Consider the following 12,536-nt stretch of genomic DNA (forward strand, 5'->3'; position numbering starts at 1 on the left):
GGACAAGTGAGTGGCTTTCCAGGGCCTTCAAGAGCTGGGGGGCAGACAGAAGTCCAGGTCCACTGAGGCAGAGAGGGCCAGGCATCTAGGTTAGGGGCCCCAGGGGGACTACACTGCTGCCAGGGTGGCCGTAGCCCTCATGCCACCTCCTGGCCCCACCCCCTGGCACTCTTGCCCCACCTTCCCAGAAGTCCACCTTCTGCTGCATGCAGTGGTGGGTAGGAGTGGGGTAGGGAAGTGCTGCGGCCAGGGCAGCAACTATTGAGCTTCAGGTCCAAAGGGAAGAAGGGCTGTGGGAAGACAAGGTTAGCAGTCAGTGGGGAGCCACAAGTCTTATCTTCTTGCAGAAGAAGTCTGAATGTGTAGCTCAGTTTCTCTGCTTACTGGGGAGAGATCAGAATGATTCATTTCTCCCCAAGCAATCAGATTTTAGGAAGCCACAGTCGTGGGTGGGGTGGTCAGTTTTATCCCAGTTCAGGAGAAATGTGGCTTTCTGGGCAATGTTTGTTTGGAGTGGAGTGTTCAGAACAGAGAGCAGGCTTCCCGCCTCCATAGCACCTCTGTGGGACCTGCAAGTCTCGTTTTCCAGGCCCTGAACTCTCCAAGAGTTGTACAGACAACAGTTACAGCTATAGTAATGAGAGTTGACTTACATAAAGCTAAAGTATGCCAGGCACTGTGATGAGAGCCAAGCGGAGATCTTGGTCCCTACAACAGTCCTATGACCCAGATGCTACCGTGTTCCCATTGGTGGAGGAGGACGCAGGAGTGGGCCTTGGGGGAAGATGGGCAGTAGTCAGGTAGCCAGGGGCATCAGGCTGGCCAGAGTGGTTGAGGAGGTAAGCAAGGGATCTGATGCCAAGGATCCTGAATATCTTGGAGCTGGTGGGACCTGGAGCTTGGATACTGACCTTCCACACAGTGTAGGCAGAGTCTGAGTGATTCAGAGACCATACTGTTCCCAGAAGGAAAAATGAGGAAAAGGTGGCTGGCCAGAGTAGAGTGGAGTGGGGTGTGCCTCAGAGCCATGTGTCTGAGGACTCAGGCCTACATGGACATGGGTTGGGGGCCCTGAAATAAGAAAGATGCACAGCCTGAAGAGAGGCCCTCAGAGGTGCTAAAAACTGGGCTTGGGAATTGCTTGGGAGAAAGAAGCAATGCTCTTCCATTGTCCTGAGGCCATTGGTTTGTTTTGTTTTAAATCCCATTCAGCCATGTGCTGTGTCAGCAGCAGCAGGTGGCCAGGGCACCCAGAGGATGGCTAGAACTACTCCCCTGTATTATTATTTTATTAGTGTTCTCCCTTTGGGCTTCCTCAATTTCTATTCCTTGGTCTCTAAGGTACTGGACAAAGAGCCTCTTTGTCCCATCAGATTTGGCCAGTAGAAGATACCTGAGGGAAGCACCCCTTCCTGGTATCTCAGGAAAGCCACCGGGGGAGGGAAAGCAGGCCAGGATATCCTGTTTCCCTCTGAAATATTCCTTGACTGTCTTGAGTCCTAGTCTTTTTCTCCAGGCCACAGAGGCTAAAGATGGCAGCAGGAGCTGGTCAGGCAGGAGCGAGGGGTGATCCTCACCCACTTGTTGGTTTCTCTGTATTGCTTGTAAGAATGGAATCAGGGTCTGGTTTTACTGCTGTCTATTGCCCACAACCCCCCTCCTCCAGAGAATGAAATTCACCCCCCTCCCCATGGCCCATCTCTCTCCCATACCATCTTGTCCCCCTGGAAGTGCTCCGGCTGATGGTGAGAGGCCTTGAGGCCTGGCCAGAGAGGAGATGGAGAAATCCTCTCCCTCTCTGTGTGGCCTTGGACAAGTCATTCCCTCTGGCGGACCCGGTTTCTTCAACTGTAAAATCAAAGAGATTGGGCTGTGGCTTAGGAATGGCTGGTTCCCTGTGTTCCACCAGCCACAGTCACTGCCCACATTTTCTGGCACTGACCGGGCATGGCCTGTCTGTTGCCTAGAGAGCAGTAATCAACCCAGAAATCTTGTTGACAAAGCTGAGGGCACCGTTTCCACTGGAAAAAAGCAGCTTGCAGGAATAATTGTCGATAAGAAGTGGAAATATATCTAAGTAAGTCACGCTATCTCCTGCCCCACTGTCGGGGTCACGTGGGCTCCTGCTCTGGGTTCTGCTTCACTCTAAGAAGCTGCCAGCACTCCGAGTTCTCCAAGAGTGACAAGACAGTCAGCCAGAAAAAATCCTGGTGAATGGCCAGTGGAGTGGGAATCTGTAGCACGTTTCTATGGAGTGACCTGCTGACCGTTGACACTGTATGGCGTGTCAGCCCAGGACCTTTACCAAGTTCTCAAAGGTGATGTATATTCCCCAAAGGGCTAATTAAGAAGGACCTTCAGGGGTAAACTCATTCGTCCCGTTGTTGGGGCACCAGCCACCTTCATGGCCCATCATCCAGTTAGCCAGTGGATAGTGTGGGACACCTCATGTTCTCAGAGCTGCACTGCTGGAAGCCAGCCTCATCTGGAAACAGCTGAGCCAAAGACGGAGGAAGCAGTCAGGCTCAGCGGAGCTCCGGCAGCTTCTCACTGTCCTGCAGAGCCCCTTCCTTGGCTGCAAACTGTTCTCTCCAGGTGAGGGCCACGGAGGCAGTGGTCGTCTGACCTCGCAGCCTCATTCACTGCCCTTGTAGGAGTCATGATCATACCTGGGAAGTTTATGAGGTCTAAAATGTAGCCCAGGCTAGCTTCCTCTTTCTTCTCTGCAACTTCATTCACATCATGAACATTTTAGATTTTCCTATATTTTTATGACAATTTTCCGGCAGGTAAGGAATGGGTCCCTTTTCCTAACTTGTGCAATGGCACCACATGGTGACCCTGATGACCCCTCCTCTGGAGGCCCTGTGGGAATGGCCCAGTAGGAATAGGTTCATCTCAGACTCATCTTGGATGGCTGCAAAGAGCTAGTCTAGGACCAGTGACTGAAAGCTGCAGGGCCTGTTCCATCTGTGCGTCATGAGCACTTGCTAAGTGCAGAGCCATCCAAAGAGCAGATTGCCCCGAGAAAGAATTCTTCACCAAGAAGAATATTCAAGCACAGGCTAGAAAACTGTCTAGAATATTACAGAGGAGATTTAAGATGGTTACACAAAGTGGTGTTAAATTTCCTTCCAGTCTGGAGATGTTCTGAGATGGGACATTATAATCTTCAGAAAATAATTTGCAAGAATTCTCACCCACATTAAAAATGTGTGTGTGTGGAGGGCTGGGGAGACAGGGGGCAAGAAATAGTCTGGCTGCATTCTATTTATATATATCCTTTCCTCTGCACTTTCCCTCTTCTCCACTCTGTTTCTGCTCAGCTTCTTCTGGGAGGTAATGCTGAGCCTGTTCTGGAAAAAGAATGTGTGTACATTTTGGGGATGGTGGAGGGGGAAGAAAGACCATCACCCTGGCTGGCCATGATATTGCTGGTCCTAAGTTCACTAGAACAAATTGATGACAGAAGTGAGGCCACATGTGGCGTTCAGCGCTCCCTGGGCAGTGCTTCGGGGGATGAGAGGAAACCACGATCACATGAGCCTTGTGGCTGGTGTGCCCAGGCCTGTCTTCTCGGGAGAATGCACATGTGTGCTTGATACTCTGGGTGCCAGTTTTAGGAGGAAGAATTCCATCCTCCTACTGGGAAATCACTTAGGTTTCCATTTCTTTCTAGAAGGAGGGGGAGCTCTGAGCCAACATCAGCGATTAGGAAGCCCAGTTTTGATCACTCCAGTCCCAGCATGGCTCAGTGAGGCTCCCTCTCCTGGCCTCCCATTCTTCATGGGTCCCATTAGGGACCGCATCACTCGTGCCCTCCCTGCTGCTTAGCATCTGAGGGTGAGTGGGCCTCGCTGGTGCTAGCATGCATTTTGGGCTTATCTGGTAGCTGAGTGGGTCAGAGAGAGGTCAGCAACAGAGCCTCACTTCCTGAATGGTCTTACGGCTCATCATGCTGGGAATTCCAGCCTTGGAATGACACACTTTCAAAGCTGGGAAAGACCTCAGAGGTCGACCTCAGAGGTCAACCTCCTGTCCACTGCTGGTCCTCCCAGAGGTACAGCTTTACTGTCCTCAGGTCTCCAAGGACGGTTCAGTGGATGTGGTACAATTAACCTGAGCCCATGACACCTGGATCCTCACCTTCCCAGGGCTCTGCCCAGGCCACCCCACAGCCACCCCCTCAGACTGTTGTAGGTGGGGCTCTGCCCAATTAGCAGAAGCCGCTGGAAGGCGCAGTGCCCATGTGTGAGCTGACGGACAGATGTGTAGGAGAGGCAGTGACTACGGCTTCAATGACTGGAAGAAAACACATTTTTTTCCCATTTCTTGCTAAAGTGAGGTCAGGACTGGGGTCAGGCTCAGGAAAGAGCTTTGATGTGGGATGCAGACTGGAGGAATGGAAGCCAGGGGCTTTCTGCAGTGTTGAGCTCCTCACCCTCTGTCTCTCTGAGGCTCAGTGCTAGGCAGTTGGGCATCTCCAAAGCAGCAGTGAGAGGGGCTGCTCTGGGGACAGCCCCAGCAGAAGCGGTGGGAAGTTCTATATAGTACTCAGAACATGAATTTCAGATGCAGTGTGTATTGTGTATGACATGGCAAAGGGCAGTGGTATTAAGCAGGGTTTTTTCCACTGTCCTCTTGTTGCTCTGTGTCTTTGCCCCCCTTTCTTTAAATTCAAGGGTGGTGGTCTACCTGGATCTCAAGTTGGACTTCTGAAACTCTTTTGGGTTGAGGACAGGAAAGCAGTGGTCCTTTCTGTACCCACTTGGCCCTCACCTTGGTCTCCCACCCAAGCGGGGAAATTGATAAGGCCATGGGGTAGAGTCCAGAACAGTGTGGCCAGCTGGGGACCTCGGACAGTATGAGCAGGGGAAGCAAAGGAGCACCTGGCTTGGGGGTAAGTGACACATGCATGTCCTCAGCAGGGACACCTTCTCGTACCCACGGTCTTTAGCACTGGGCCAACTGAGGTCAGTTTGTATCACTCAGCACCCACTGCTGTCTTCCTTGGACGTTCGCTGGGGGCTGGTGGTCCTGGGACTGGGCCCAGGTCCTGGAAGCCCCTTGGGCTCTACCCCTCCCTGCCCAGGTGCACCACTGTGGGCATCTGGACCTTCCCCATCTGGGGTTTGGCTTTAAGGCCTTTATGAGGGCTCAGGATCAGACACCTGCATATCTATTATCTCCTGAGTCACCTCCTGCAGGGATCAGCAAAGGGAGGAATCTGTGTGTGTGTGTGTGTGTGTGTGTGTGTCTGTGTGTGTGTGTGTGTGTGTGTGTGTCTGTGTCTGTGTCTGTGTGTCTGTCTGTTTATCTCTATGGATGGACAGGCAAGGCTGTGTAGAAGTGGGGAGGGTGAAATTCTGCCAGCTCCACCTTGGTGACCCACCCGTACCACTAAGACCCAGATACTGGGCACCAGAGTCTGCCCCCCTTCAGCCTTCCCTGAGGCTGGGGGCATTGAGCATGTCTGGGAAGCACTAAAGGTGGCAGAAAACATCCGTCTGAAGACAGTGCCTTGCTGTGTCTAAGCCCTGCCTTGCCTGCCCCTCTACACCCAGTCTCCGCAGACAGGAGATCCCAAACACCTGTCTTTGAAGCTGTTCCCAAAGGCCAGGACCTGGATGCCGTCCCAGCCCACACTGTTTACAGCTCCCCCGAGGCTCCTCTGTGACCTTGCTTGGGGCAGGGGTCTCCTCCCCGCCCTCAGCGGTGTGCCAGGCCGCCCTCTGGCTCTGCTTCTCTGCGCATCCCTCAGATGTGGGGATGGGGGCCGTGAGCGCAGCAGAGCTCCCTTAGGGGCAGCCGTCCCTCTCCCTTCCTCCCTGCCCAAGGAGAGCCTACCGCCCGGGAGACTCTTCACCTGCTAGCGCTGGTTGCCGCCCCCTACCCTTCCCACTGCCTCCTGCTGCTGCCTCCAGGGAGGGCGCTGCTTGGCTGCTGCAGGCCTCCGGCCCCCAGCAAATCACTCTGTCAAGTTTTCAGTCCCTGCCTGGAGGACTGAAGCCTCTGGAAAGAGCCTCTCATGCCCACTTGTTGGGGGAGGACTAGCCGTGAGGTCCGTGCTGAGCTGAAGATGAAAGGTTTCCACTTTCTCATTTCAGAGTCCTTTTGGTCAGAAGTGTCTGTAAGACCTCGCGGAGGGGCACGCCTGGGCTCAGCTTACTCACCACCTGCTCCTTCAGGTGGGTGTTTCTTAATCGGCCACAACCCCCACGGCTTTCTGTTTTCCAGGGCAGGGGTGGGCCTGAGGAAGGTAGGGGCAGGGAGGGACAGAGAATACTTCCCTAGGCTTCAGCAGGTGTGTCCACAGCCCTGCAGCTGAGCCGGAGCCCTGCTGAGTGAGGGCAGGGCTGGGCAAGGGGCTCAGGAGGGAGGGGCTTGCTGGCTCCCAGGCCAGAACCCCAAGGGCCACCTGGCCTGAGTGTTTTTCCTATCCTGCTCCCATCTCCTCTTTCCCTTCCCTCCCTCTGCAGTCTCTGCCTATCCTTCCTGGGTCTACCAGCTCTTGTGCTGTAGATGCCGGGGCCTCTTGCCCATCTCTGGACTCTGGTCCTGAGCCTGGGCTTCTTGGGAGCAGCACATAACCCCATGTGCGGCTGCATTTTCTCTCAGCTCACCTGAAGTGGTCCTGCTCACTGTGGGCCTCTGGCAGCCGGGTCCAGCCTTCCATCCCACCTAACCCAGGACCTGGGCACACACCCCCAGGGCCAGAAGCCTTCCTGACATCAAGGCGGCACCTCGCCCCTGCTGCGGGAAGGTGCTGTTGGCGCGCTGTGGTATCGTGTACTTCCAACTCTCTTGCATCACAACACCTCCAACGAGCCCGTGTGATGCCGAACGATTACTGGACAGAGCTGACTCATATTCCACCACCCCCACATTTGATTTCTTTTTCCACTAAATTCATCTGATATTTGGTCGCCCAGATGACACAGACTCTGCAGGAACATCATGATGACTGAGAGTTGCAACATCTCAGCTGGCCTGGGGTTAAACCGCAAGCATCCCAGACAGTTTCTCCTAGTGCCCAGCATGGTATTGGTCCTCTGGGGCTCCAGCCCACATCCGGGCTGTTTGCGATGCTCTAGATGCCCAGAGTCAGCCTGGACGTGGGATGGGCTATAGGGACAAAGCTGAAAGAAAAGTTAGGATCTACTAAATCTGTCTGTGGCCAGGGTCCCTTTACCCCTTCGGGACTGACCGTATTCATCCTTTTCTGTCCCATTTATTTCCTTTGGCTTAGAGCTCTTAGTGGAATTTTTAAAAATTAAGTGTTTTGTGCATTTTGTGATTGTAGTTTCTAGAGAAACCTCAAGGTATGGGCCTTCCGACCTCATTTGTAAAGATCCGTAGAGCACTTTCCTCACTGGAGTGATGTGATGAGTAAATGAAATAAGACTTGAGCAGGCTTTGGTATTGGCTTATATAGTAGGGTTAGTCATTGAAAAGAAGCCCAGAGCCCCCCAAGGACCCCCAGCAGCTACCCCTCTCACCTCAGGGTAGGAGGATGTGGCACCCTGGGGTGGGGTGGGGGTGGGGTGCTTGTTCCCTCCTAACTGGCTTTCTCTTTCATTTCCTTCTGACCTGAGGGAGCCTCTTGCCCTGGGACCAAGGGCCCACTTAAACCTGTTGTGACTCTTGTGAAGACTCATAAAACTGGAGGCAGCAGGGTCTGAAACCATTTCAGGGAGGCCTGAGGTACCACAGCAGTGGCTCTGGGCCTGGCAGGGTAGGACCAGAGCATCAGGCGAAGCCCAGGGTCCAATCTGCCTAATGCAAGTGTCAAGTCAGCTGCTTCCTGGAAGGGTTTCCCAAAGCTAAATTTCATTCCTCTGTGTCTTTTTCCCCTTTCCTCAAGTGTGAGATCCATCTCTAGATGATAATGCCTATTTATAAAGCTATCTCTGAAAACAAAATTAGTTGATTGTATATGACTTACATTACTCAGAAGGATGTTCAAAACAATGGATTAACTTTTTACTGGAAAAAACAAGAGGGAAAAGATCTTGACTGCCCTGGACCAGCAGAGCAGGGGTGCAAGGCCTGAGCCATGTGACTACCAGAAGTGGCAGGACAAGATCTCACCCTCAAGGAAAGAGGGGGGTCTGGGAGGGAGGCTGTGGAGGGGCTCCCCTGTTCACTGGGAGAGGGGCAGCAGACAGAACAGAGGCCTGGGACCTGCTGCAGGCCTGCTCCTAAGCTGGAGTCGATGCCCATGGCATGAGTAAGCTCACTCACGTAATCCTTCCTCATGCCTATAAAGTAAAATGCCATTCTGCAGATAAGGGTGGTGAGGCACAGAGAGGCTTAACACCTCTCCCAGAGTTGCTGGGCTCGTAAGTGGCAGATGTAGCCTTTGAACCCCAGCCGTGCTCGAGGCAACCCCACCACTCACCCCTGCAGATTCTCTCCTGGTTTGGGGTAAAGGAGCCCTGCTTCCACTCACGGCTCATGGCCAAGGATGGTCAGGAGGGGAAGCTGAGGTACCGAGGTGCCAAAGAAATCCTGCTCAGGCCTGGGACCTGGGGAGCTGCCGGGCTTTGCTGAGCAACCCGGCAGATGGGGGTGTGTGCAAAAGGTGCCAACTGGCCCCAGCACGGCCTCCAGCTCTGGCCTCGGCCTGTCTGCTGTTCTTGTAGGATGGAGGCAATGGCAGCTGGCACCTCTCTGCCTGACCTTAGCGACTTTGACCGGAATGTGCCCCGCATCTGTGGGGTATGCGGAGACCGAGCCACAGGCTTTCACTTCAACGCCATGACCTGTGAAGGCTGCAAAGGCTTCTTCAGGTGAGTCCTCCTCAAGGGCACGGGGAAAGAGATGGAGCAGGACTTCCCATGAGGAGGATCTGTGCCTTCCACACCTCCTCCCTGATGCCCGTGGAACATGCCGGCTCCCACAGCCACTAGGAGGGACAGGGTCTTGGTTGAGGGGCATCTTCTTCCTTCTCCCACTCAGCTCTGACAATGTCTTTCGACCTGCTCAGAAATTGCTTTCCTGAGGTTGCTATGTAGGTCTCCATGTTTTCATCAATCATTTGACCCACAGCCCCCTCCACTGACCTGTGTGTCTGTCTTCTGGAGTGACCTCCTAGTGGGCTGGTGATCACAGACTGTCTGGACAAGCACAGGAACTTGGCCTTAGAGCTTGCCCTCCCACCCACATCGAACCATTCCTTAGAACAAGGGAGCTCACACCCCTGGTTGGACTGTATACTTGATCTGCACCTGTACCTTCACCCATAGCTTGCTGGCCCCAGGTTGGATAGCCAACCTCAGAATGCCCAGGACATGTCAGTAATACCCCAGCATTCCTGCTCAGTCATGGCCAGTTTCTCCACCAGCAGTAGAGAAACTCTTCTCTTCTCCCGTGAGCCCAGCATTATAAGTGTGAACAGTATGGGGAAAGAACTGGAGAGACAGAATGAAGGGTGCTCCCATGCTCAGTCAGGAAGGGAGATGGGAGAGTGATGATTGCAGGATAGAACTGGGCACCATGAGAAATGAGCATCTGGCGTGTATTGGAGAGAGAGCAGGAGGGAGAGAAGCCTGGAAGCTGGCATCCAAATCGGCTTCTGTAGAGCAGTTGTGATGGAGTGAGTAAGGGGGAGGCATGGCTTTAGCCATCACGAGAGGAAAGAGTGAATCAAGTCCAGAACAAGGACATGGAGGCTGACTGGTTCCCTGAACTGAAGGGCTCACTAGCTTTGAGGACAGAGGAAATGAGAGCTTGGGACTTGTGTGGTCCCCCTCCAGCTCAGGGGCTCCCGGGCTTTCTGTAAATGCAGGCTCCCAGCTTGACTGCCCTCTGACCCGGGAACAGCAGGCCCAGATTTCACTCCCTCGAGTGATCGCTGGGCTCTGGGGCTTCTGTGGGTGCTAATTGCCTGGCATGGGCTGCCCGCCTGGCTTCCCTGCAGTCTGCTTCCCAGCTTGGGGAACCAGACCGGCCGCACTGCTGGCTCCGGGTCCTGTTGCCGAGTCTCTCATTCCTCTGGCCTGAAGTCTGCAGCTCCTGCAGGGTGGGCCTTCCGGAGTCCCGGTTGGCCGTGTGTCCCAGGTGAAAAACATAAAGTACAACGCCCTTGACCTCTCTATCCAAGACCCCTTAGCACCTACTGCTGACTGATGGCCACAACCTCTGCCTGCAAAAGGCCTGTCACTATGGACAGCAGTCTGCTTTTGTCTGGTTGCCGTGCCCCTGGCCTACCTTACAGCTTTCCTGCCCCTGCCTAGGTGACTGAACCTGGTTGCACTTTCTGAAGAGCCAACATCTCTGTTACATTTGGCTTGAATTTTTGCCCACCTGCTCAATTTTCTTGTAATCCCCAAATCAATACTTACATACTTTCACGGCCAGTTGTGAACATGTTCAATGGTGATTTGAGTCTCTCCATGCACATGTTCCCAGCAGAGGCTGAATAAGGAGATGCTCTGCCTTCCTGTTTCACCCCTCACACTATAAACTACTGTCCATTTCGTGGTCTTTTTAGTGAGACAGTTTTTTGCATTTTTGTACCATTTGTTGGTGATTTCACTGTTAAGGATAGTCCCCAAGCAGAGTACTAAATTTCTGGCAAGTATTCCTAAGCTCAAGAAAACTGTGATGTGCCTTACGGAAAAAAATACACGTGTTAGACATGATTTTAGTTCTATTGGCTGAGAGTTCAATGTTAATGAATCAACAATGTATATTAAATAGGGTGTCTTTAAACAGAAAACACACATGAAACTAGGTCATACATTGATTGATCAGTGAAAATGTGACTAAAAGCTCACAGGAACCTAACCATAGGAGCAATGGTTGAGTATGCGCTAATACAGAGTTTACAGTGACTTTGTAGAGCATAACTATTGTCAATAACAAGAATCAACTATATACATTCATAATTTCTCCTCTTTTTTTCCCCTCCCTCTGCTTCTCCTTTGCTTCATCCAAACTCTATTTGGTATTTTTCCATTTTAATCTGTTTCAAATAGTTGTCATTTATATCTGTTTGTGAAATCCTGACCCCAGGGAGGAAGGTCTGTGTCAGGGGTGGACACCTTCTCTGTGTTGGTACCATGTCCTTAGAAGCACAAAGATGAGTAAACCAAGCTCTTGTTCTCAAGGGGCCCCCTCAGCCCTTTCATGGCAGCCCTCACAGGAAGAGCTTTGCTTAGTGTCGGGTCACTGGCTGTTCTCCAAGCCCTGGGGACCAGTACTCACATTTGAGAATTTAGCGTTCAGTTTGACTTCTAGGATAATCAAACCAAACCACTCTAGGGGCTAGCTGTGGTCATCTCACCAGGTCCAAGACTCATGATCAAACAAAAGTGTGATCATGAAAGCTGGAAGTGACCACAGTTCTGTTATCTATTAGAGGAATCAGAGACCATTGCTGGTCAGTTCCTCCTATGAACTATTTCATGGCCTTTCTGCTTCTTGCTCCTCTGAAATACACGGGCATCCTCAGAGAAAGATGGTGTTTCCAGTGTGACTAAAGGTCGGCTTGTGCAGGCTTGTAAATGGTTCTATGTCTTGGCTACATGTTAGCAACCAGAGCATAAGTGTGGGCCAGAGGGGGTAATATGAGGTCTACTGGGAGATGCATAGACAGTCATGGTCTGTGGATGTGAGTGGATCTCTGGTCATGGATGGCTTTGTCCAGGCTCCAATATAAAGGGAAAGATGTAAAGGACAGAAAAGAAAATCAGAGGGTCCCTTTGATGAAGAGAATTAGGACATGGTAAAGTCCAAGAGATGATCCTGGAAGGCAAGGTTGAGAAACAGATGATTGTTTTCCTCTCCATCCAGTCCTCTTCCTCCGTGTTGACTCCTCCTTAACCAAGGCCCCATGCTCTTGCTGCACCAAGCTGACGTGGAGAAACGCCTTCTTGTTTGTGGTCCCCGAGGTTCTCAGGGACATTGTTCATTATGGGTCTCACGGAGTACACAGGGCAAAAGGCAGGCTGATGAGGTTCTGGGAACATGAGGAATGTTCTGGCTTTTCATTCACTTATCTGATATTTGTAGGGCCTGTGACGTGAAGGGAAGCAGAGAAATGGGGCAGATGCCCAGCAACATAAAACTCAAAGTGCTTAAAGGCAGTGAAGTAAATAGAGAGGAGGGAGGAGCTGCCAGCACAGGGCATTCTATGGGCACAAGTGAAGGGTCACCAAACAGTCAGTGCTGCTGGAGAGAACTTTGTCCAGGCCAGCTTGGCGGCTGGACTCCCTGCACACTGCTCAACGGTGGGAGTGGGAGAGAATGGTGGGCCTTATCTCTGACGGAGCCCTCTCAGCATGCCCTGCGACCCTCTTTGTGTGACGGCAGTGCAAGGCCAGGGGGAGGACAGGCAGACGCTACCCAGTGCCTCTGCCTTGGCGGCTGCCCTAGAGGATCCTTCAGACAGACTCTGCCTCACGTTCTGAGACTCTGGGGGCATAATTTTCACTGCTGTTCTGACTTGCATTGAGATGTGGTAGGTTCATGATGAAGACCATCTCATGTAAAAATACCAGAGGTTTTTGAATCAAACAGATGTTGATTCT

General features: G+C 52.4%; 1 protein-coding gene across 4 annotated transcripts in view; it reads left to right on the forward strand.

Moving 5' to 3' along the window:
• The window catches only part of VDR (vitamin D receptor), a 49,389-nt gene that overhangs the window by 12,690 nt on the left and 24,163 nt on the right, over positions 1 to 12,536 (forward strand). Inside the window, exons 2-3 of one of the 4 annotated variants that reach the window (XM_036904725.2) lie at positions 6,108 to 6,188; positions 8,646 to 8,792. The exons of 1 other annotated variant lie outside the window; for it this stretch is intronic. In XM_036904725.2, coding sequence (XP_036760620.2) covers positions 8,647 to 8,792 — 146 coding nt within the window. In that variant the 5' untranslated portion in view covers positions 6,108 to 6,188; position 8,646. Of the gene's footprint in view, positions 1 to 6,107; positions 6,189 to 7,517; positions 7,705 to 8,645; positions 8,793 to 12,536 lie in introns of those variants that run through there. 2 more of the 4 variants (XM_057487503.1, XM_057487504.1) reach the window with 2 other exon arrangements.

The sequence above is a fragment of the Manis pentadactyla genome, chromosome 10 (assembly GCF_030020395.1).
Source record: "Manis pentadactyla isolate mManPen7 chromosome 10, mManPen7.hap1, whole genome shotgun sequence".
In the NCBI taxonomy this organism is placed as follows: Eukaryota; Metazoa; Chordata; class Mammalia; order Pholidota; family Manidae; genus Manis; species Manis pentadactyla.